Source organism: Entelurus aequoreus, linkage group LG13 (genome assembly GCF_033978785.1).
Source record: "Entelurus aequoreus isolate RoL-2023_Sb linkage group LG13, RoL_Eaeq_v1.1, whole genome shotgun sequence".
NCBI lineage: Eukaryota > Metazoa > Chordata > Actinopteri > Syngnathiformes > Syngnathidae > Entelurus > Entelurus aequoreus.
The window spans coordinates 22,792,160-22,819,419 of record NC_084743.1 but is presented as its reverse complement, the minus strand read 5'-3'; the positions used below and the strand labels follow the sequence as shown (position 1 = coordinate 22,819,419).

The 27,260-nt window shown below is 37.6% G+C and overlaps 1 protein-coding gene across 1 annotated transcript in view; it reads left to right on the top strand.

Moving 5' to 3' along the window:
- LOC133663253 (caveolae-associated protein 2-like) overlaps positions 1 to 25,988 on the top strand; it is a 43,895-nt gene extending 17,907 nt beyond the window's left edge. The window contains exon 2 of the mRNA XM_062067601.1: positions 23,703 to 25,988. Within this exon, the coding sequence (XP_061923585.1) occupies positions 23,703 to 24,545 (843 nt within the window). The 3' untranslated portion in view covers positions 24,546 to 25,988. The remainder of the gene's footprint in view (positions 1 to 23,702) is intronic.
- Positions 25,989 to 27,260: the final 1,272 nt, after the last annotated feature.

The following is a 27,260-nucleotide window of genomic DNA, read 5'->3' as shown; positions in this document are numbered from 1 at the left end:
TAGTCAACAAAAGTAACATTGGCTAATAGTGATATTTTGGAACTTTTCATATCATTAGGACATGTCATTTGTACACCTTGTAGGCCTGGCAATGTTATCCAGTTCATTTTTATTTATCGTTCAATTAATTAACTTATCATATAAGTCTAAATATTAGCAATAATTGCGCTGACAGATGTAGAAAGACAGAAAGGGAACAACTGTTAGTGTAATTTTGTGGATGGCTTCCAACCAGGTTGTCTTACTATAAAAATGTTCTGTTTTGCAAAAGCAAGCATTCACACATTGGTCATACTTACTACATTATTACCTGTGTACTCAAGCAGCTCGGCTCTAAAACTCATCTACCCAGCGGTGCAGCTTTTACTGATTTCGACACTGTTGCACCACACCCATTTTTCAAGTCTGCCTTCACTTTGATCTCCTTTGACAAGACCAGACTGGAAAGTAGAAGGAGGTGCATCTCAGTCACAAGTGAAATTGCAGTGAAAGAAGTCGTGCACAAAAAAGGGGACAATCGAGACAGAAAATGCAGCCGAGTTTGCCAATACTACAAGTTGCAAAGGTCCAAAAAGACAATAACTCTCCTTTTTTTTAGGATACACAGCCTTTGTTGTGTGCTCAACCATAGAAAACAATGTTACCAATCACAAAGACGAGATTGCGTAATACAGGTATACTGTCTGATACTATCTCATGTTTTTAAACCTTGCTTCACAACACAACATGAAGTGTTTGACTTCCGTACAACAATGCATGCCTTGAGCTGGTTACGCGCATAAAGTCAATAAAGTTGTTTTTGTCCCGATTTTACCTTCCCTTCTGACCAAAGACAGCAAATGCCCAAGTAGTCTGAGGTGTGTTAAGAGTGAATTTGTCTCGATAATTGACCCAAAAATGGTGCTGAAAATGGTCAATATTAAACTAGTAAACAAGTTAAACAAAACTCATTATGTCCGTGGGGAAAGCCTGAGTCTATATATGCAAAAGAACGGCTTCAATATATATCGTTCTTGATGGTTCTTATCTTAATTTGAAGACAAGTTCTAGCTTGTTGAGTAGATTATAAAGTCTGTGTTCACGTTGTCTCAATTATTTATTTTCTTTGTTTAAGTATGGCATTTTTCTGTCATACAGTTATAGAGCGCACCGGTATTTAAGCCGCACCCACCAAATTTGAGAAGAAATAAATATTTTTACATATGTTAGCCACACCGGACCATAAACCACGGATACATACCCGTAGGAAAGATTTTGCAAATGTTTATTTACATACCCTTAATTGTTTCCAATAATACTAACTAGGGCTGCAACTAATGATTAATTTGATAATCGATTAATCTGTCGATTATTGCTTTGATTAATCGATTAATAATCGGATAAAAGAGACAAACTACATTTCTATCCTATCCAGTATTGTATTGAAAAAAAACAGCATACTGGCACCATACTTATTTTGATTATTGTTTCTCAGCTGTTTGTAAATGTTGCAGTTTATAAATAAAGGTTTATTAAAAAAAAAAAAAAATTAAATAAAAAATAAAAAACTATGCGCATAGCATAGATCCAACGAATCGATGACTAAATTAATCGGCAAGTAATTTTAATAATCAATTTTAATCGATGTAATCGATTAGTTGTTGCAGCCCTAATACTAACACAGACACTTGTAAACGCGTTATCATATTCGCTAATGCTAACTTGATTACATTACGATAGCACACACCAATATGCACGAAAACACTCCTACAGACATCCCACATGGGACGGTTTAGTAAGTATGAATTGTTTTAGTTGTATTGTAAAAATTACAAACATTGCTTGGAGTGATGAGTGAAGAATCCTTTCAAGCAGAACCGCTATGGACGTATATACTTCCAGCATGAAACAAGAAGTACATTGTCAACCTGGAGCACCTGCAGTGAGCTAACTCATTCAAATGATGGCACCAACAATAACACACCTTTTCAGTGTCTCTGTTGGTGTAATATGAAAAATATTTGTTAAATACAAAACAACACGTTTTGTCCCTTAGCAAAAAAAAAATAATCCATAAATTAGCCGCACCGTTTTATAAGCCAAAGGGGTCAAAGCGTTGGAAAAAAGTAGCAGCTTAGAGTCTGGAAAATACGGTAGTCCCAAGACCACTATCATTCCCTCATCTTCCATGTTGCCTGTTTTTGTGTTCCGGTTGTTGCTATGGCGGTTGTTATGTTCTTTGTTTTGTTATTTTGTTGGATCACGTTACAATTTCGGCCTTGAAGGTTTAGAGTCCAGCTCTGTGGTAGGACAGAAGTGTTATGTGTGCTGTGTTGACGTTAACGTAACACATCAAAGACAATGTTCAGAACTGTTCAATGCCTGTTTTTTAATCATCATAGAATAGAAAGTACTTTATTGATCCCTGGGGGAAATTCAGCACCACAGTTCACTCACAATAGACATTAAATACGATACAGCATTATTCACATGTGAATAATATAAATATATTATACATATATTCTACATTTAAGTGCAGTCAAGAAGGAACATATGCATCATGTGTAGGGTCTGTAAAACACATATGGAAATCTCTTCCGATTTAGAAAATCTGTTTGTGTGTACAGGCAATAAATGTGTACTGATTTTGTAGAGGCAATGTTAGTTGTGCTAGGGCTGTCTCCAATCATAGATTTGTTTAATTGAATGTGATTATGCCCATTGTTGATGATCAGTCGACTCTATGAAGTTCTTTTTAAGCAAAATAAACAGATGGTCATATGTAGTTTTGTAGCTGTCGGTATTAACTCACCTTCCTCCGAATCGAATCGTCAAATCTTTGACTATTTGAAGACAGCTCTAGTGGAGTACCTAGCATTGCTTACGGTCACTTTGTTACTCACAGTAAAGGTTACGTGTCTGTTGTTAGCGCTTAGTCGTTGTTACTCGCGTTAAATGCAAGTTTTTGTGTGTTTTCTGTAACGTCTTTTGCTGTGTATTTTTTGGTTTGTACATGAGTAAAACTGTTGTTCTGTTAGATGAACATCTGTTGGTTCCCAGTAATAAAAACATGAATTTTTTAATATAAATCATAATTATATAACATGATGATTAATTATTTTGATAGACTCACCCTCAAAAGGCTAATAGTGATGCCACCAGATGCCCTAACAGTATGATAGAATAAAACCTACCTGTTTATGTAATGTGTCAAACCTTTATTTTTGTATTCACACTTAAGTTAATACAGATAATTAACAATATGTGTGTTTTTCGTTAGGGAAAAAGTGAACAATAACGTTCCTCTCTGCTTCTTGTTACCTGAAGATCAACAGTTCCTACGGATAGGCAGTCAATCGCTTTCCCATCTTGCAATGTGAAAGCGATTTATTTGTTTAATAATAATGGATTAGATTTATATCGCGCTTTACAGTGGGAAATCAGAACCCATCATTCATTCACTCTACATTCACACAGTCTTGGTGATAAGTTAAATTTGTAGCCACACCTTGAACTTTTACAGCACCAGCGCTTTAAAAAGTCATGCTTCACCTTGTTATTGTATGTATGTATGTATGTATGTATGTATGTATGTATGTATATGTTGTTGACCAATGATCAAATTAAAGAAAATGCATGTAACCTGGGACTTCACAGAGAAGTGTGAAAACACTGAGAACAAACTATGCTGGTATTCTGATTGTGTGCATGTAAAAATTCTGAGTCAGCGCTCTCTTACTCACTATCAAAAAGTAAACATACTCACATTGCTAGGAAAGACAAACGTGCTTTGCAACCCAGTGACATGTAACATGCCGTGCTTTTAAAGCTAGGTTGTTGGAAGCAATTCATTTTCAATGAAACTTTTTAGGCTTATGCGTAAGTTTGTATGAATAATATATATATTTAAAAAAATTTTAAAAAGCACAATTGAAAGATGTTTGCTTGACACGACACAATGACCTGCCAAACTTTGCTTTTGCATTACTCATTGTCACAAGACAAACTGGAGGACAAACAGTCCTTTGTGTTGCAGCCTCGCCCTGGAGCTCTCTTTAATGAGTTACCTGACAGAAGTTTTTAAAAACGTCTAGCAAATACATGAGATACTGTTCAATGCATGGAAAATTGTGTCACAATTGATTGCTGCAGGTAACGCCTTTGGAAGCACAATGCCAACAATTCAATCCTTTGAGTTAGTTCTTATTCGGTGGTAGTTTTTGGCAGGGCTGCGGTTCACTGGAACTGTTCTTAAATCATTAATTCAGATCTATTCCTGCATGTTAGAGCAGGTTGTAGATTGGCTGAGGATAAGTGCCTCCAGCAGAAGACATATTATATAAGAATATACAATACAGCTGGCCATATTTTACATGTGGTGCCGTCGTGGTGGTCCACGATAGGGCTAGGCCGGGGGTCAGCAACCCGCGGCTCTAGAGCCACATGCGGCTGGCTCTTCAGCGGCGCCCTGGTGTCTCCATGGAGCTTTTTCAAAAATGTGTGGAGATGGGGGAAAAAAATGGAGCAAAAAATGTTGTTTGTTTAATATGGTTTCTGTAGGAGGACAAACACGACACAAACCTTCCTAATTGTTAGAAAACCCACTGTTTAATATGTTTATGCTTCACTGATGAGAGTATTTGTTGAGGATCGTTTTGTCCTACTAATTTCAGCGGCCCTTGAACTCACCGTTGTGTGGGCTGTGGCTCAACAGTTTGTTTACATGTATAACTTTCTCCGTCGCTGCCACAGAAAGACGTGTTTTATGCCACTCCTTTGTCTCATTTTGTCCACCAAACGTTTTATACTGTGCGTGAACGCACAAAGGTGAGCTTTGATGATGTTATTGACTTGTGTGGAGTGCTAATAAGGAATATTTGTTCACTGCATGACTGCAAACTAATCCATGCTAACATGCTATGTAGGCTAGCTGCATGTACATATTGCATCATTATGCCTCGTTTGTAGGTATATTCGAGCTCATTTCCTTCTTGCACAATTTTCACATTTGTTTTTGTATTTGTTTATGGTATTATTTAGTTTCTGCCATATTACTTTGTTTATAATGCTTGTGTTGCTTTCACATGCACATTGCATTTTCTACTTGAGGTGCATACATACATTTTGAATGTGTTGTGTTTTAAAAAAAAATACAACTTGGTCGATAGATCCATCCATCCATCCATCCATTTTTCTACCGCTTGTCCCTTTCGGGGTTGTGGGGGGTCGCTGGAGCCTATCTCAGCTGCATTCAGGCGGAAGGCGGGGTACACCCTGTACAAGTTGCCACCTCATCACAGGGCCAACACAGATAGACAGACAACATTCACACTCACATTCACACAGTAGGGCCAATTTAGTGTTGCCAATCAACCTAACCCCAGGTGCATGTCTTTGGAGGTGGGAGGAAGCCGGAGTATCTGGAGGGAACCCACGCAGTCACGGGGAGGACATGCAAACTTTACACAGAAAGATCCCGAGTGCAGGATCGAACCCAGGACCTTCATATTGTGAGGCAGACGCACTAACTCCTGTACCACCGTGCTGCCCGTGGTTAATAGATTTGAGTATAGTTTTTGAAAATTTTGAGCACATTTAAAAATACCATGATAATAATGATAACCGTGATCATTTTTGTCACAATAACTGTGATAAGAAATGTTTATACCGTGACATCCCTAGTATATATGCATGTGTATACATATATATGTGTGTGTATGTATAAATCACAAACACATTTTTTATTGATCTATTACATGTCTATTGTAATATATGTTGATATCAATTTATTGGCTCAGCTCTAGTCTCTGACTAAACTTTATAATACAAGTGAAACTGATTAACTAAAAAATGTTTTCAAAAGAACGTTAAAACATTGAGAAGGACAGTATAACAAGGGTTTGTATAGTTATCGTGTACTGTGGAAATATTTAAAAAATATATCCAAGTGTTTGACCTCATGTTTATCTTGAACTGCCAAGGCAACATACTGTGCATATTTTCCAATGCATGTTAAGCATGTTTTAATAAGGTCTTGACAGGCAAGGTTTTGCAGTTTTGTCACTTGAGTGCTTTTACTTGAGTGCTTTTCTACTGAATGCCTCGAGTATAAAAGATTGTCATTTTTAATTGCTTCAAACAAGAAGTGTTTCGAGTGGTTCCTAATATTACATAGAACAGGGACTGTTGCCTGCAGCTGTGTGCAGATTAGGCAAAAACATATGATATGTACTGTATTATTGTATATAAAGATCCCTAATAGTAATAATGTTTCTATCAATCTTAGGGCTTTGAATTGATCGCAACTGGCCGACACTGTATTTTTGGTCCCCGGGCTGACAAGCAGCTCAGAGCTAATTATGTGTCTCCATACACAGAAGAAACTGCATTTCTTGGCATCTTAGTCATTATTGTCCCTAGAGCAGTGGTTCTTAACCTTGTTGGAGGTACTGAACCCCACCAGTTTCATATGCGCATTCACCAAACCCTTCTTTAGTGAAAAATAAAATGATGGTTTTTTTTTCAAATTCAAGACAAAGCTATATGTTTTTGGTAACACTTTAGTATGGGGAACATATTCTAAGTAACAAAGACTTAATTTAGAGTTTTTTGGACACTAGAGGAACATTGTTACTTAGAATATGTTCCTCTAAAGACTTAATTTAGAGTTATTTGGTTAGAGTTAGGGCCAGGGTTAGAGGGTTATGGTTATAATAAGGCCATGCAGAATAAGGCATTAATAAGTACTTAATAATGACTTGTTCAGAGCCAATATGTTACTAATTTGCATGTTAATAAGCAACTAATTAATGGTGAATATGTTCCCCATACTAAAGTGATACCATGTTTTTTTACTGGTGCACAAAATGAACCGTGCTTGTTCAAACAACAAAACCAACACAGTGCATAAACTCACAACAAATTACACACCTGCAAATCAGTCTGACTTCTGCTGTTGCCGTATCCGCAATACACCAGTAGGGAGAAGGTTTTATTTACACGATTAGATAGGGAGAAGTTTTTATTTACACGATGAGTCGGGTGTGTCTTGACCTCCGCCGAACCCCTGAGCCCGACTCACAGAACCCCTAGGGTTCGATCGAACCCAGGTTAAGAACCACTGCCCTAGAGGACAAGGCTAAACATATTACATACAGAGGAAGAGAATAAGGAACTAGTTTGAATATTGTGTTGATTAGGGTTGCACAATTAATCAACATCAAGGTTTTAATTACTGCGATAACGTAACTGCAGAAGGCAGATTGTTTTCTTTTTCTTTTGAGTGACAGACATGTTCCTCAACCAGAATTGTTGAGCGTTGCTTCAAACAACAAAAAAGGGGTTTCACTCTGAGCATCGCTCTGAGCGCGTTTATTTAACAGTAGAATTAACTGGACGCAGTGAGCCCTCTTTTCAGTCATCCGCAATCTTTGTCTCGTTGGGCGGAGAGCGAGACCGCCAGCTTTACACACGCAGGAAGCACAGACCGAGAACCTCGCCACTCACTAGTGGGAAGTGCTGCAAAGTAACAAAAATTAGGAGGAAAAAAAATATGAATACAAAGCCAAATGTACAAAACCCAAAACCAGTGAAGTTGGCACTTTGTGTAATTCGTAAATAAAGACAGAATACAATGATTTGCAAATTCTTTTCAACTTATATTCAATTGAATAGACTGCAAAGACAAGATATTGAATGTTCGAACTGAGAAACTTGTTTTTTTTAGCAAATAATCATTAACTTACAATTTAATGGCAGCAACACATTGCAAAAAAGTTGGCCCAGGGGCATTTTTACCACTGTGTTACATGGCCTTTGCTTTTAACAACACTGTTAACGTTTGGGAACTGAGGAGACCAATTTTTGAAGCTTTTCAGGTGGAATTATTTCCCATTCTTGTTTGATGTACAGCTTCAGTTGTTCAACAATCCGGGGTCTCCGTTGTTGTATTTTACGCTTCATAATGGGGCACATATTTTCAATGGGAGACAGGTCTGGACTACGGGCAGGCCAGTCTACTACCCGCACTCTTTTACTATGAAGCCACGCTGTTGTAACACGTGGCTTGGCATTGTCTTGCTGAAATAAGCAGGGGCGTCCATGATAACGTTGCTTGGATGGCAACATTTGTTGCTCCAAAACCTGTATGTACCTTTCAGCATTAATGGCGCCTTCACAGATGTGTAAGTTACCCATGCCTTGGCCACTAATACACCCCCATACCATCACAGATGCTGGCTTTTCAACTTTGCGCCTATAACAATCCCGATGGTTTTTTTCCTCTTTGGTCCGGAGGACACGACGTCCACAGTTTCCAAAAATAATTTGAAATGTGGACTCGTCAGACCACAGAACACTTTTACAATTTGCAGCAGTCCATCTGACAAGAGGTCCAGCGAAGCCGGCGGCATGTCTGGGTGTTGTTGATAAATAGCTTTCGCTTTGCATAGTAGAGTTTTAACTTGCACTATTTCTTCAGTTTAAAAGCATGAGGTAGACACAAGCTCTGAGTCTGTCTGCATAAAAGCAAATATTTCTTAAAGTAAATGTCATATTGTTTTAATGTTTGGCACATTGAAACAAGAATATGTTGATTGACAGTCTAAAAGTAACATGTCTTCCATCACTCATTATTTTCACATTTTGGTGCTTTTAAACCTGTAAAATATAAAAATCGCAATTTTGAAAAGAAAAATCCCAGTTGGGTTCTTTCTCAAAATCGTGCAGCATTATTGTTGCTATTGTTAAACTGTCAACACTCTAAATAAATTGAAAACTTTACAATTAATACATGTGATCGGTATCTGTATCGGTATGGGCCGATCTCACTCAAACCTCTGTCGTTTACAGACATTATCTCTGGTGTACAATTTTTTTGATTGTATACAAAGTATGTTACCTGTTAATTGAAGATATGAGCAACAATATAACAGTAAATGTAAAAAATAGGAATGTCTTATGCCGTGCTGTCATTCTTCGGTTTTGTCCTGCATGAGTGATTTTCGTACACAGATATACATCAATAAATCAGGTCCTTTGACACCTGATTCATTATCATGGCTTTCAACCGAAACGATGTTCACATTTCAGCAGTGTGTTTATTGTGCTATGTGATTATATAAGCTCCTGCAGCCTTCAGTAGGTGTGCTCTGTTTTCTTGTGGCACGGCAGTTATGGGAGGGGTGTAGGTGGAAAAGGATGCCTTTGCTATATATGCAACTATTTTTGGAAAAGAAGAAATAGAAATCAGAATGAACATTTTGGCTGTATACTGTATGTAATAATAAAAATATGTTGCTGTATGAAGTAGTGTTGTACTAAAATGCTTTAGTCTGGGTTAAGCATATGCTTTTCATGGGGTATTCATTTGACCGTGTCTTAGAGGACAATCCAATGGTGAATCGTGCAATTCCATTTCCTTTCCTCCCTTTCCTACTTCCTTCCGACTGTCCCCCCATGTGTGCGACAAGTCTGTAGGGTTGACATTAAAATGTACTTCCTGAGCTGCAACGCAATTGAAGTATGATCATAGTAGACAAAGTACATTTCTCCAATCGCTTGAGTCAATGTTTTGCACTACCATGGATGATTTGGTGAGGTTGTCTGAATGGAAATGTGCAAATCTGTAGAATTTCATATAATATGAATTATCATTGATATAATATGCAGTGTTTTGTGTCATTATAAAGTTTAGAATTTAGTACTAGATTCCTTAGTTTATGTATTATTTCATGTTCATCACACACCTGTCCCTGGTTGCCAATCTGGATGCTTTTTAGGCCAGCCCTGTGCTCTAGACGTTGCTTTCTGTGTGTTGTACCTCCATGTTGGATAGCTTTTTATATAAGCATATGCTTCTTGTGACTATTTAGTAGGGGTGTGAGTCTTTGACCACCTAACGATTCAATCCTGGGATGACGATGTCATTCGAAATCGATTCTCGATTCAAAACGATTCTCGCAATTTATTATTTGGTATAATAATTATAATGATATTTTTCAAAAAACGGTTACAGGTTTAGAGATGGGCTAAGAACGTATTCAAAACATTTTTTTTTGTTTTTTTTCAAATTATTGTCTTGTTTTATTGATTTTTTTAAATCAATTTAGAGCTGGATTGAATAAGAATCGCGATTCGGTTGTGATTTTTATTTTTTTCTGCACCCCTACTATTTATCTGTTTTTGTGCATTTCCCGCTAGACTATTTTTGTTCTTGTCATTAAATATAGTTTTACCTACACTTGGCCTGCAAGTGTTGTCCTGGGGTCCGGACCATCAACACCTAAACACCACCCACACAAAAAAAATTGCATAATCGGTCTCTTTTTATGGACAATGTGGTAGACAAAAAGTGAGAAAATAATATAAAACTGTCTAGTATAATAATGTATTAAGGCGAGCAGATAGCGTCAAATCTACGGTCCTCTCCAAGGTTTCTCATTGTCATTCTCATTGACATCCCCCTGGGTTGAGATTTTCCTTGCCCTTATGTGGGATCTGAACCGAGGATGTCGTTGTGGCTTGTGCAGCCCTTTGAGACACTTGTTATTTAGGGCTATATAAATAAACATTGATTGATTGATTGATTGAAATCTGAAAAAAATCAAAATCAAAAATGGCGTCAAATTTACTTGAAATAAGGGAGAGTTATGAACGTTTTTGGTAATGAATTCCACTTCCACTCATAGTAAAATTTTTGTTTTATGAATTAATGGATACTTTGAGTGTTAGTTACAATGAAGCAATCTCACAAACTGTCTGTTTTTGCACCTTCATTCTATTTCAATAATTTATTTAGTTCTTAACCTGAAAATCTGGCTCCCTGTTGTTTTTTGTAGTTCAAACAATGGGCGTGTCAATTTACTGTGTTTTTTTTATACCATTATGCAATATAGCTCCTTCATCTCAATGGCAGTGCCCATTTTACATTTTGACAATGTTTTTTTGTTTTTTTTAATGACCGCAGGCACCTGCTTACTATGTTAGAATCATGTGTGCAAAACAGACATTATCCGATGACTCAGTAAAACACCTTTGTTGACAAACAGTACACACGTGCCCATTTGCAATATAAATATTAGGAAATACACAACATATGTTATTGCATGTGTTGGGATGTGACGGTAAAACGATAAAAGTAAGCGCTGCAATGGGTGGGTGCAAATTTGGAGGTTTACCCTCTTACATAAAATAAAAACTTGTGATTATAAATAATACATTTTTATAATCTGATTAATCACGCTTCTGAATTTGGATTAATCACAGGTTTCTACTTCCTTGCAACGTTTTAAACAACTTAAAAGAGCCCAATTTTTTAACACAGGACCATTTTTAAATGTTTTACTTGAATTCACTACATTTATTTGCGTACAACTTGCTAAAGGTTTTATGTAAAGTCCCATTTGGATTTTTTAAGTGAAACAGTCAGTCTCCTCACTCATCTTCAAACTGACATATGCATTAACCTGATCACTGACAGCGTAACATAGTATAACCATCCGCGGTTAAGGTAAAGGAGCATGTACGGTCAAAATGATTTGCGTGATTAATCTGTGTATATACCTGATTAATCTGATATTTTTTGTGACTAATCAGATGAGTCAACTTGTTATTTTTGACACACTTAAATAAAACAAATTATATAAATGAAGTTATAAATTATTTTGTATATGATTGAGTTAAATACCGTAGTTTCCGGACTATAAACCGCTACTTTTTTACCCTGTGGCTTATGAAACGGTGCGGCTAATTTGTTTTTTTCTTCGCTAACAGCCATAATGTTTTGTATTCAGAAAATAGTTTTAATAGGACGCTGACTGACACACTGAAAAGGTGTGTTATTGTTTGTGCTGCAGCGCCATCTTTTGGACAGGTTTGCTCACTGCAGGTGCTGCTGGTTGAAAATGTAAAATGTATTTCCTGTACCGTCCTTTGAACCGGAAGTACAACCGTCCATAGCTGCGGAAGCTAGCTCCCCAATCAGCTAAACAGACTCAATAACTCCACGGTGACGTTTTGGTGAATTTAGTGAGAAATTTGTGAAACTGAAAGCGTACAAAAAGCATGCCATTGTTAGTTAATAATACTAACACAGACACTCGTAAACGTGTTAGCATATTAGCTCATGCTAACGACGTCCCGAGGTTCTTCCTTGAGGAACACAACTGTTGCGTGTGTTTTTGGTTCATTGTCAGACTTGTTTTCTGTTGATATTGTGTTATAATAACCCTTCTCCAAAAATGATTGACTGTTCCTATCTTTGTAAAGTTGTAAATCAAATAATTATTTCCTCGATTACATGTAAAAAAAAATGTTTTAAAATCCTAGTATTTATCACTTCTGATCTCAGGAAGTCTCATTAATATAAGATCGAATCATGTTAGCCTTCTCACAACGCTCATTGGCTGTATACAAGTGTATCGTTCCTGTCATGGCATGAAAAGACACTTCAGTCGCAAAATAACAAACACTCATTTGAGTTGTTTCAGTTAGACACCACTCCGTCCTGTCCTGCCCTTCCCTGATCTCTTTGCTTTGAATAGAGCTTGCGATTAAGAGAACAGGCTTACATAAGCGCTGGCTCACATTACTTGAGTTGCTCTTCATGAAAATGGCACTTCTACAACGGAAGACTTGTACTGCATAATAAAACAATCATGACTTCAAAAGGGATCGAGATCATGAACGTGTTAAACATTAAATGATCTTTTATTGCTGGGTTTAATGCTGGGTTTCGTCACAGATTCATCGATGTATTTTTTTACACTTTGGAATGGCTGCTGGTGCATCACATACTGCATTTGCAGTTTCTCATTATAACCTGTCCGAACAGGAATAGGAAGAATAAGAACCTTTCTGTTTCATAGCGATTTCAAACATATTTGTTCACCTTGAATTGATTAACGTGGACCCCGACTTAAACGAGTTGAAAAACTTATTCGGGTGTTACCATTTAGTGGTCAGTTGTACGGAATATGTACTGTACTGTGCAATCTACTAATACAAGTTTCAATCAATCAATCAAAATTCAATCAAAAACCTATGCTCAATTTGGAACAAAACAAATAAACATATAAATGATCAATTCTGTTCTTGTGAATAGCTGTTTATAAATTGTGATTTGCATAATGAGATCAATAAGATGATCTAACTTTCGATAAGGTCCAAGATGTTTATCAGGGTTCTTCAACCTTGTACTTTATAAATACTTTGAATTTGAACTGTTTCTTGTATTGGATCGCATCAGTACATTATTTGACTTATTTGCTTAATCCATCCCATAATTTGATTCCTAATTCTGTTATACTAAAGGTCCTAAGTGTTTTGCGTGCGTACAAATGTTTCAAGTTGAATTTTTCCCTAAGGTTATATTTCTCCTCTTTTGTTGAGAAGACTTGTTGTACATTCTTTGGTAGCAACTAGGTTAGAGTATAATTTTAGCTGTTTGTAAATTCACCAACTCATTGAATTTGTATATTTTGGATTCAATAAAGGCTTTGAGTGTCGTCTACATCCAACATTATGTATTTTTCTAACAGATCTTTTTTGTAACACGGTTAATGAATGAAGTGTACTTTTGTAGATATTTCCACACAATAACTCTTTGTTTGTAGTAGCGCCAAATAGCCTACAATAAAAACATACATACATTTGATGTGTTATATACTGAGTGACTCATTTTAACTGCCAGTAATTGTCTTAAATAAACAAATGACAGACTGAAAGACTGAGCACAGCACAGTGAACAAGTATTTAACACCGATTGCGTTTTGTCTAGACAAGATCTCAATGATTTAGTTACTTTACACTGTGTTCCTGTGAATAATTGGCATTATTTAAAATAACTTAAGCATCAAAAGTATCGATATTTGATTTGAAAATGGACATTCGAGCATAAAGATCTGACCTCCTACACTCCCTATCGAGTACAATCTCCGTAGTCGTAAGATAAAAATGCGGACCTTAATCGGACACACGTACATATTTGACTCTGAGTCAAGATTATATCAAAGTTTTTTATACTTACAAATAGGTAAGCAGCATTGATTATTTTATTAGTAATTGACTGATCTATCGATTAGTTTGTCCAGTTAATCGAGTAATTGGGTAAAACACTTCATAGCCTCAATGCGTATTTCAGGAAAATAGTTGAAATAATCAATATTTTTTCGGGTTACCCTAACCTTTATTTTTTTCTAATAAATGCACATCATCCATGTTGAAATCCAACTTTTAATATGTGTGCATTAATAAATAAAAAAATTGACAAATGAAAAAAACTCTCATTGTTCCACCGCTCTTTTGTGCGCTCTTTTGCAAGTTCCGGTCACCTATTGCAGTCCATATTTTGTAAGTTTTTTTTATTACAGTAGTTTCACTCATTAAACGATTAACGAGGCACCAGAATATAAATTAAAGCTTTTTTCCTGATCAAATTATTTGATTAATCGTTGCAGCCCTACTTCTTATCGAGATCCAATATGCCAATACTGTCCAGCAAAAGTGCGTATAACTGGGTTGTAATTTTCCGTACTGCAGGTTGTTTATACTTATCGTTCTTTCAGAGGTGGGATATTCAATTAGAAGCATTGAAGGAAGTCACCTTAAAGTCCCAGTAGATTGGAAAATCAGGTTGACTTTATATGCTTATTTGTTTCATTGTATCCATTAAAACCTTATCCAATTGTGTTTAAAATTTCTAGGGTGACACAAAATTTTTTTTTAAAATAAAAATCAAATAACTTCCAAAATTTTATTTAGATTAACACAAAAATTCAGCTACATTAGGTTTATGTGAGCACCCCGTCGGTCGGCATCCCAGCGAGAGTGGAAATATTACAGTAAGTGTTTGTTTTATTATGGTTTATTATGGTTAGTTTGTATGTTTAGCACCTAGCAATGCTGCTGATGCTATAGTGTTAAAATAAAGCTCCTTCCGTTTAGCACTCGGCTTCTAAAACTTATCGCTCATCCTCTTTGTATTCGGGCTCAAAAATATAAGGTTCTGGATCAGAATTTGAATTTGTTGAAAGGACTAGTTGGTACAATCCCTGGGGACTCTGCATGGCAGGGGCGTCCTCCTCCCTGAGCCAGGCTTGCACCTGACCGCATACCTAAATGAGGCTAAGTGACACTGCTGGGAGGCTTTTCCACCATTGGGACACATCTTCAGTTGTGTGCCCCAGCGTCACGGGGTGTTTCGGCCCGGCTTAACACAAGACACCCTCTGCCGAGGAAGGGCCCACCCCAGGGTGATCAAATCCCTGGGTGTGTGCATCCCATTAGGTGTTAGCCTTAGCAGCCCAGCTGGTGTCACTCCTCCTCAACCACAACCAATGGCTCGTCCTCTCTGCTGTGTTGGCCAACTCTTGGCCTGCCCCCTGACTCCAACCTCCCTAAGGAGCTTTGCTGTTGTGCTTGCTACAAAGCCCCTACAGCCCACCTCCACTGGGCGCACCCTTACCCTCCAGCCTCTGTCCTCTGCCTCAGCTGCAAGGTTGGAGTACCGCAGCTTCTTGCGTTCATACGCTTCTTCGATGGCATCCTCCCACGGAACTGTCAGTTCAATAATATAGACTGTATGGCAGGTATCAGACCATAGGACGAGGTCTGGACGCAGGGTGGTCGTTGCGATCGCCGGGGGGAAAATGAGCCTCTGATCTAAGTCGACTCGCATCTGCCAGTCCCTGGCTGCATTCAATGGGCTTAGATCAGGATTTGAAGGTCTCGTCTTCAGCTTTTCCTCCTCCCGAACAAACGCTGGTAGGTGTCGGCACACTTCCTGGTTGTTGATGGGTTGGGCATTGATGGATATCCTCCTGCACTCAAGTTTGTCAGCTAGACATCTGAGGACCTGGTTATGTCTCCACGTATATCTGCCTTGAGTGAGGCTGGTTCTACAGCCAACCATTATGTGCTTGAGTGTTGCTGGGGTTGTACACAGGGGACAGGATGGGTCCTTTCCAAACCATTGTTGATCATAATTATTCCCAAAGTAATCATCGTTGGCTCTTACAAAGTCTGCTTGATTATCATTGTTGTTGATGGGGAAGGAATCTGTGGTTCCTAATGCTAGGTTACAGATCACACGACTGCCTTCCTCATTAACTCTCAAAATGGCTGGGGAATCTCCGTGAGATTGATACTATTTTGATCATATCTATTTATTCCCAAACTTTGGAAGTCTTTTGGTGTCATGAATCCGATAAATATGATTATAGCTTCAATATAGAGGAAACTTGTTTTTCCACTCTACTGGTACTTTAATACCCCTCGCATAACCAGTGCTTCCAGTCATTAAAATGTTTGAAATCCAAAGCAAAAATTGGAAACATTGATCTTATTGCTCTGTGGAGCATGGCACAGTTTGATGAGTTCATCCATAACATGCCAAAGTTGAAGAATATAGAATATAAGAATAATATATAAAATATTCACACGAGTACAGCCAATCAAATTGAGTGAAAAACAACCCCGGTGAAGATTTTTATTGAAACACTTGTCTTAACACAGGGGTGTCCAAAGTGCGGCCCGGGGGGCATTTGTGGCCCGCAGCTAATCGTTTACCGGCCCGCCACACATTCTGGAAATGCTATTGCAAAAATTTAAAAAAAACATTAAAAAAAAGTAGAATTAGGTGAAATCTAACTAGAAAAAGTTGCAATGTGGACACAAAGCTGCCATGCAGGCTGTTGTTTTTCTTTTGTCTATCTTTATTGTTCTTTTTTTGCCATTGCTAAAAAAAAACAATGTTACAATGAATTATTGACCTATTCAAGGCTCCAATTATTTCAAATATTTCACTTTAAAAATGTTTTATGTGGAAAATATTGCATATATTGTGTGGTTGCCATACAAAAACATCGTTTTCTTTGACAAAAGAGCATAAAACAAACAAAATAATAGTTCAAACCTAAAAATGACAGATATATCTGAAGTTGATCTCGTAACTTAAGTGTTGAAAGTAAAAAAAACCTAATACAAATGTATCACTTTGAGTGGGGCACCTTTTGTATCCTAAATATATTTAATGGGATTGTATTTATCTTTTCACTGTGATTACTCAAAAATAACAATGAATTAATATCAATGGTGTCTTGCATTATTGATGTTTTTAAGGCTCTAATTACTTCACATCAAACATTGCTTTCTGAATGTTTTGGGCAGTGGGGGAAATACTGCATATTTCAGTTTTATTATAAAAAACAAAGTTGTCTTGACAGAAAAGGCATACAACCTTTTTGGTTTGTTAAATTTTATATCAACCTAAAGTTGATATACTGTAGAGATTTACTGTAAGCGTTAAATTTAAAAAAAATGAAAAAAAAATTTGACTTGTTTTCAACATTTTAATGACTTAGACCCTTTATGGTTCCCGGGAGCCCTAAAGGTAAAAAAAAAAACATAATCCATATATATTGTTATGATTTGAAAATGAAAACTATCAAAATGGCCCCCGCAGGCTTTAATTTTTCCGTGTGCGGCCCTCAGTGGACAAAGTTTGGACACCCCTGTCTTAACACAATTAAAATGTACTTTCCAGCTCAAACATTAATTTAAAACCCCCTCTAAATCACAAGTTTATATAAATCTGTAAGTCATAGGGTGTGCATGACCACTTAAGAAAAAGTTCGAAATTAGAACAGGAGTAGTTAAACATGTTTTGACATTAAAAATCTGGTTTCAACAGGATAGCTTTACATTAACATGAACTAATAGGCCATCTTTTACTTGACTTACTTTGCTTACTCATAATACTCCGCATTCTCTGACTATAGAATGTGTAAAAACTATACAGTTAAGTTGTCCAGATCATCTGGTCCGCCCGGTCTTTGAGTATGTTAATACCACTCCGTGAAAGACACATTGCACAAAAACCTTTGGCATCCTGTCACTTTAAGCAGTCTTAAAATGCCATGCGGGCTGTCGTGCATTCCTACTTGCATGAACAACTAATATTTTAAAAATGTCATTGCAATGTTTACGTATGTCTGATGACACACACGTGTCTCACTTTTGACATTTGTTGACTGCAGTGCTCTTTCTGTTCGTCTCAAAGTATCCATGGGAGTTGACATTTTGATGCCTGTGTATTTTTTCCCAGAAGAGGGCCTAACTGGTTTGCGTGTACTAAAACTTGATAGCACATGCAAAGCTGTTCTACTAAGCGTGTGCGATTGTGTTTCCTAAATGGGCAAGATAGAGAGTGCAATCCATTTAGCCTGTCTGTCTTCATGCATGTGCAGAATATATGCTGATTACCACAATACTGGAGATGCCAATATGTTCATTTAGCAGCCGCAGTGGGATTTATCCAGACTGAAACTGGTTATGGACGCTATTTTTGCAGCTATATATAGCATATTTGGAACGTACGTTCAAATTGGCACAGTAACGCACAAACAGCTGTGCCACAGTCATTGCAAAGAGGCGATCACTGCAAAGAGCCATGATGGCGAGAGAATCCTCGGTCTGTATGCATGTCAACACATTTGGACTGTCAGAAATAAAAATATTGGTAAGTTTATTCAGCAATTTCATTGAATAATTGCATAACTGCTTGAAGACGTTAGGGGCTGATTAAAATAAATTAAATCGATTCGCTTTGGTGTCTACTGTTGTTTTTTAATCCCGTTTCTTCTCTTTCATAGAGGAGATATACAATTATAATATATCTCCTATGAAAAAAAAAAATTCTTCCAACTTGAATTTTCTCACCATCATAAGTTCACAACACTGTGGCTCCTCCCAGGGCGCACCTTAAATATGCTAAAAAAAAAAAGGTTATATTGCCTAGATCAGTGTTTTTCAACCTTTTTTGAGCCAAGGCACATTGTTTGCATTGAAAATAATTAAATAACGAAACTCAGCTGACAGTAAAAAGTCGTTGTCACAATTGTTGGACATGACTTTAAACCATAACCAACTACGTATCAATATAGCTCTTGTCTGGAAGTAGGTGTACTGTCACATCACGCCATTTTTTGCTGTTTTCCTGTGTGTAGTGTTTTAGTTCTTGTCTCGCGCTCTTATTTTGGTGGCTTTTTCTGTTTTTTTGGTATTTTCCTGTAGCAGTTTAGTGTCTTCCTTTGAGCGATATTTCCCGCATCTACTATGTTTCAGCAATCGAGAACATTTCAGTTGTTTTTATCCTTTTTTGTGAGACATTGTTGACTGTCATGTCATGTGCGGATGTACGTTGTGGACGCCGTCTTTGCTCCACCGTAAGTCTTTGCTGTCGTCCAGCATTCTGTTTTTGTTGACTTTGTAGCCAGTTCAGTTTTACTTTCGTTCTGCATCGCCTTCCCTAAGCTTCAATGCCTTTTTTAGGGGCACTCACCTTTTGTTTATTTTTGGTTTAAGCATTAGACACCTTTTTACCTGCACACTGCCTCCCGCTGTTTCCCACATCTACAAAGCAATTAGCTACCGGCTGCCATCTACTGATATGGAAGAGTATTGCACGGTTACTCTGCCGAGCTCTAGACAGCACCGACACTCAACAACAACACATCATTTGCAGACTATAATTACTGGTTTGGAAAAAATATTTTTAACCCAAATAGGTGAAATTAGATCATCTCCCATGGCACACCAGACTGTATCTCACGGCACACTAGTGTGCCACGGCACAGTGGTTGAAAAACACTGGCCTAGATCACACTTCCATGTTGCACAGAAAAGGTGGCACAGATTATTGTTGCGTGCCGCCTGTTCCACAACATAACAATACACCGGTCGTACATGAAACATTCTCATTTACCGTATTTTCTGGACTATTAGATGCTTTGAACCCTGCGGCTTATAAAACGGTGCAGCTAGTATATGTATTTTTCTTCACTAACGGCCATTACGTTTTGCTTTCAACAAAAAAAATTTATATTACACCAACAGAGACACTAAAAAGGTGTGTTAATGTTTGTGCTTTGGCGCCATCTTTTGGACGAATTTCCTCACTGCAGGTGCTGTGGGTTGAAAATGTACTTCCGAAAGTATCACTGTCCGAGTGTTTTCATGCATATTTGTCTGTGCTATTGTAATGCAATCAAGCTAGCGTCGATAACATTAGCAAATATGCTAACACGTTTACAAATGTCTGCGTTATTATTATTTACTTACAGTGACATTTTTTTAACTGTTTAAGTTTTGTAAATTTAACAATTTGTCACCGTGGAGTTATTGAGTCTGTTTCGCTGATTGGAGAGCTAAGCTTCAGCAGCTAGTGAGTCAATGGCGATTACTTCTGTTTTCTTTGATCAGCCGTTTTAGTGCCGTTGTTGCAGGCATCATTTAGAAACAGTTAAGGTTTGAAAATAAACATTTACAAATATCTAATTTCACAACGGATACTGTATATTTGCGGCTTATAGTCCAATGTGACTAAAATATGTAAAAATATTTATTTTTCGTCTAAAATTTGCGGCTTACCTACCCCGGTGCGCTCTACAGCCCGTAAAATATGGTGCATTTTTTCACTTATCAATTGCACATGCAGTCTTTGTAGATCACCTTCAACACACCCACTAATAGTACATGCAATGTTATAGTTTGCAAACACTATTTAGCGTGTGTTATTTGGAATATTACTCGAACTGGCCCTTAGTCATACTTGCCGACCTTGAGACGTCCGAATTCGGTAGAGGGGGCGGGGTTTGGTGGTAACGGGGGGTGTATATTGTAGTGTCCCGGAATAGTTAGTGCTGCAAGGGATTCTGGGTATTTGTTCTGTTGTGTTACGGTGCGGATGTTCTCCCGAAATGTGTTTGTCATTCTTGTTTGGTGTGGGTTCACAGTGTGGCGCATATTTGTAATAGTGTTAAAGTTGTTTATACGGCCACCCTCAGTGTGACCTGTATGGCTGTTGATCAAGTATGGATTGCATTCACTTGTGTGTGTGTGTAAAAGCCGCATATATTATGTGACAGGGCCGGCACGCTGTTTGTATGGAGAAAAAGCGGACGTGACAACAGGTTGTAGAGGACGCTGAAGGCAGTGCCTTTAAGGCACGCCCCCAATATTGTTGTTCGGGTCGTAATCTGGAGAAATTTGGGAGATTGGTTGCCCCGGGAGATTTTCAGGAGGGGCACTGAAATTCGGGAGTTTCCCAGGAAAATCGGGAGGGTTGGCAAGTATGCCCTGAGTGTATGTAAAAAACACTGTTGCCATTGGAAAGTTGACCTTTTAAGACCATTATATTGCTTACCCCCAAGCGTGGTGGTCTCTGGGGGATGATCCCGTGTGGCTCGTTCGGGCTTGGCCTCCCCCCCGTCTGACTCCAGGGTGGGGCCCTTTTTAATGCATGGCATCTCATTGTTTATTACCTCAATAAGGGTCTTCTGAAACACTGGTCGGTCATAGTAAGGGTTGGGTATAGTTTACATATTATCTGATACTGGTGCCAATTTGGTATTTTTGAAATGATACTGGTTTTAAACGGGGCCTGAACCGGTACGTACAAAATGGAAAACATACACATTTTTTATGGGTGATTTTGCATTAATTTAACACAGAAATGATTCCTTAATAGGTTAATACCTACTTAGTTTTGCCATAATGGTACTGAGTTTTGGTACTCATCCCTACTAATGGGTAGATGTTGACATTTTTAGTGCACTTGGAAAAGATGAGAACATATTCTGTGTTTTTCAATAAATCTGTTCCCATTATACATGGATTTTGAAATGCATGTACCCCCTTAAAATTCCACAATCGTTAATTTTGCTGCGCTTGATCATCAACTGAAAGACTACTAGATTAAGTGATGATGCAAATACCCTTTTTTGGGAACGTTGCATGAGTGTTAGAATATTTTTTTTTTTCACACATAAATTATGTCAACACGCAAAGCCTTTATGCCAACTCGGGATGGAAAACATGAGGGAGGGATCTTACTAATGCAGAGTGATCTGAAAGAGTACACTGAGGGAATGCAGACTCTGAGATAGATTGTCAACATCGTTGGTTGTGATATGGAAAAAAATACATGTTTTCAGCGCACTGAAGATGTGCTGAATTGTACGGGTGTAAATCAAATCATATTAGTGATGCCCATATATGTTGTAAAGATTTACTTTAGAAAAGAGAACTGTTGGGTACGTTTTTTTTTGTATTTGACTTTATTAAATGTTTGGATAGAATTTTATTATACAAAACCAGTTTTTTTTTCTAAGTAAATAAAAAAATGTTTTATCAGAGCTGATTATCTAGCGTATGGATGTAGTTAATCATAGAATTTTGTTAATTCGTATTAATTAAAAAATAATTCTTGAAAGTACAGAATTTTTCCAATCGACTGTCTTTATCTGCTCCTCTTTTTTTTTTAAATACCAGATTTTGACAATATTTAAGGTGAACATATATTGTATACCCATTTGTATGTAAAGTATGCACATTTATCTACAGATTTACCAATAGTTTTTCATATTTTTTTCCATAGCCTTCTGATATACATATTTACCGTATTTTTCGGAGTATAAGTCGCTCCGGAGTACAAGTCGCACCGGCTGAAAATGCATAATAAAGAAGGAAAAAAAACATAAGTCGCACTGGAGTATAAGTCGCATTTTTTGGGGAAATGTATTTGATAAAACCCAACACCAAGAATAGACATTTGAAAGGCAATTTAAAATAAATAAAGAATAGTGAACAACAGGCTGAATAAGTGTACGTTATATGACGCATAAATAACCAACAGAGAACGTGCCTGGTATGTTAACGTAACATATTATGGTAAGAGTCATTCAAATAACTATAACATATAGAACATGCTATACGTTTACCAAACAATCTGTCACTCCTAATCGCTAAATCCCATGAGATCTTATACGTCTAGTCTCTCACGTGAATGAGCTAAATATTATTTGATATTTTACGGTAATTTGTTAATAATTTCACATAAGTCGCTCCTGAGTATAAGTCGCACCCCCGGCCAAACTATGAAAAAAACTGCGACTTATAGTCCGAAAAATACGGTACTCAACAAGACACATAGTAGGGATGGATACCTTTCACTATTGAAACAATACGATGCAGGTAACAATTTATGGTATATTTGCATGTGTTAATAATTATTCATTGTTTTTGATAATAAAGTATAATTTTTTTATTGCAACATTTAAAAAAGGTTATGATAACTGCTGTCTAGTTGTTGTATCTTGTTCCATTGTCAATTTTCTGAGTCAAACTTGCAGGTACGACACTAAGTTGCAAGTCCAAGACATTAGATGGCAGTAGTGTATAGTTTAGTTTATGGTGTGTTGATAATTTCGGTTGTTGCTGTCGTTTGCGCCCTAGAAAGTGTTAATACTGTAAGTATTGTACTTATTACGCACCAGCTGTTTGATTGTAACGTGTATCTTAGTTGTAGTTTTTATTATCAAATTTGAAGGTGTTGAAATTAAAAAGTTAAAATCACTCATGTTAATCGGTAGCATGTCAATAGCACAGTCAATGTATATTAACATCAAGCTAGTGCGTTTTAAAAAAGTGGAGCCTTACCTAACTTACGGCTGAATCCACTGTCAGTGCTGCTGGAGTGATCCCCAACTGCGCGAAGAGCCGACTGAGTCTGTAACAGGGAGTGACGTCACGTGCCAAATCATGGCACATTTTTGGACTTTACTGGAATCGGTGCCTAGTAGGACCGGCGAGATTCGGTCCGTGCCAAAAAAGTACCGGATTCGGATCTTATGCGACTAACCTTGTTTTTGTCTGTTTCTCAACAGGAGGACAATGAGATCCCTACCAGTGTGTTGGTTAAGGATTCCTTCAGGACCCCCCAACCAAGCCTGTATGATGCAGAATCTACCCTGCCAAATATGTCGGTTGCCAGCTCTGTTGATGGCATCCATACACAGGATGAATGTCTCCAGACCATCAGCCTTTCGTCGGATGACGATGAGGATCAGGGAAGCATGTTCGATTCAGGGGCTGCGGGTACTTCCCAATCGTTTGAGAGAAGGTCCGACAAGTTTAAGCGATCCAGTCTGAAAAAGGTCGACAGTATTAAGAAGGCCTTCTCACGCCAGAGCATTGAGAAAAAGATGGCCCAGATCACCACCAAGATTGTTCCCCCAGAAAAGCGGGACAAAATCATGAAGAGTCTCAGTCCGACACACTCCAAGAGTCCTACCAAAGGCCCTTTATTGAAGGGGTCTCCCATAACATTAAATGCCAAGAAAACCAGAGATGGCGAGGGTCCCTCACAAGACCTGGCCTCAGGGGGAGAAGCGCATGTGGAGATTCCTCCACTGGAATGCTTAGATAGAGAACCCCCTTTGGCTGAGGTGCACCCCCAGGAAGGTGTCGGGCAGAAGAGTGGGGAAATGCTGAATCAGTCCATCTTGGACACCATGAAAGCAGATCTGTCAATCAATGGAGAAGCACCAAGCATCCAGTGCGAATTAAACGGAAATCGTTCGGCTGGTCTCGCAGTCCCAGAGCGTGATGATGATGTTGGTGAGGATGAAGAAGAGGAAGGAGAAGACGACGACCACAAAAGCGAAGTCAAGACAGCAGTAAATGTGCAGACTCCTACGACAACGGTTTCTGTGGAGCAAGCCTCTTAATGTTTTAGGGTTGACCGTCACCATTCTTCGATATTAGATATTCTCATGTACACACATTGATACACAGTAGACAACTATCCATACATTCAAAGTTGTTTGACTATGGATGTTCTCATTCATGCAGGTCATTGTATTCTCGACGCATTCAATTGATCGCACCTCGACTGTTTGTTTTCTCTTGAGAGAGGTTTCGCCTCTCATCCAAGTAGGCTTCATCAGTTCATACTCCTAGACTTAGGTTGGTCAGTCACTAGTCTGACCAATCTAAGTCTAAGACTAGATCTGACCAATCTAAGTCTATGAGCAGGAACTGATTAAACGTACTTGGATGCGAGGCGAAGCATCTTCTGAGACAGTCCAGTTGCAATCAATTGAATGCTCTGAGAATTCAAAGTTGTTTTTCTATGGATGTTCTCATTCATCCAGGTCATTGTATTCTCAGGGCATTCAATCGATCGCAACTGGACTGGTATCTCTTGGAAGAGGTTTCGCCTCTCATCCAAGTATGCTTCATCAGTTCATGTTCATAGAATTAGATTGGTTAGAATCAAATTCTGACCAATCTAAGACTAGATCTATGTCTATGAGCATGAACTGATGAAACCCTTGGATGAGAGGCGAAGCAACTTCTAAGACAGTCCAGTTGCGATCAGTTGCCCTGAGAATTGAAAGTTGTTCTGTTCAATGGTAGTCCAACATTCCTGCAACAATGCTTTTGACAATCACCGGCGTGGTCTAAAGGACTTGACACAGACTGCAGTAACTTAGACGTCTTAAAACACTGCTCACAATTTCAGTAGGAGCATCTCCAGGGCAGTGGTCCAACTATCTCCCTCTCGTCTGCCTCTCCTGTTGGATGTGAAAAACAGCCTCTTTGTGCTCCTTCTTTTTTTTTGATTGTGAAAACGAGTAAATCTTGGGCAACAACACGGCCTGTTGAGGTGACCGTGTTGCCAGGATGTGCAAGAGCAGGAATGGGGAGTTTGGGTAGTTGACATGTTTTAGAGTTGTTTTATCGTGAACTACAGTACAGATGTTTTTGCACAGTTTCCAAAATCTGGCTTGAAACCTTACTAACCAGTTACTACAGTTTATGTATTTCACTGTCATGTAATCCAGGTAAAATAAGTGTGTCGAAACGTTTCCCTCTAGGGCCACAAACAGGAAATTGTACATTTAAAAAATCTGATGTAGGTCAATATATTCTAAGCTAAATGAACAAAACATCTATATTCGCTTTGTGTTACAGCTACAAAGCAAATTAGTCAAATATATCTAATTATTAATGAATTGACTTATATTTTTCCCGAATATGCAGAGTTAATAAATGTATTTATTTGCGCTAGTCAGCCACGAATAAATTACAAATACTAGGTATGATACATGCTGTGGCTCTGGGGTCACACTTTAGTCTTATGTATGATTCAAAAAATATCTAATAATAACGTCACTTATTAATTGCAAAAAAATAATGAAAAATATGTATGTAATGTGTTAAGGAAAATGAGAAAAAAAGTAGAGGGGATGTTAATTTGAGCTCAGTTTTACACTTATTTGTTTATTTAGAGAAATCTAATATGAATGTAGTTGAAATCCTCATGAACTCCTTTGCCATTTTTTTTTCTGGGCATTCACACTGTACGTTTATCTACAGAATTTACTTGTCCATGTAGGGCATGTTCTGATGTTTTGCGGCATACAAAAGTATAAGTACGTTGACTGCTTTGGGATGGTGTACTTTATGTGATGAATGAACGATTGTTTGCTACGAGGTGGTTCTAAGGCAGGGGTGTCCAAACTTTTTCTACTGAGGGCCGCATACGGAAAAATTAAAGCCAGCGGGGGGCCATTTTGATAGTTTTCATTTTCAAATCATATCAAAATATATAGATTTTTTTTTTTTTTTTTTTTACCTTTAGGGTTCCTGGGGACCATAAAGTGTTTAAGTCATTAAAATGTTAACAAGTCAAATTATTTTTTTTATTTTTTTTATTTTTTTTTAATTTAACGCTTACAGTAAATCTCTACAGTATATCAACTTCAGGTTGATATAAAATTTAACAAACCAAAAAGGTTGTATGCCTTTTCTGTCAAGACAACTTTGTTTTTTATAATAAAACTGAAATATGCAGTATTTCCCCCACTGCCCAAAACATTCAGAAAGCAATGTTTGATGTGAAGTAATTAGAGCCTTAAAAAGATAAATAATGCAAGACACCATTGATATTAATGTATTGTTATTTCTGAGTAATCACAGTGAAAAGATAAATACAATCCCATTAAATATATTTAGGATACAAAAGGTGCCCCACTCAAAGTGATACATTTGTATTATTTTTTTTTTTACTTTCAACACTTAATTTACGAGATCAACTTCAGATATATCTGTCATTTTTAGGTTTGAACTATTATTTTGTTTGTTTTATGCTCTTTTGTCAAAGAAAATGTTGATGTTTTTGTATGGCTACCACACAATATATGCAATATTTTCCACATAAAACATTTTAAAGTGAAATAATTGGAGCCTTGAATAGGTCAATAATTCATTATAACATTGATTTTTTATTTTTTTTAAGCAATGGCAAAAAAGAAAAATAAAGATAGACGAAAGGAAAAAACAGCCTGCATGGCAGCTTTGGGTCAACATTGCAACTTTTTCTAGTTAATGTTTATTTTTTATTTTTGCAATAGCATTTCCAGAATGTGTGGCGGGCC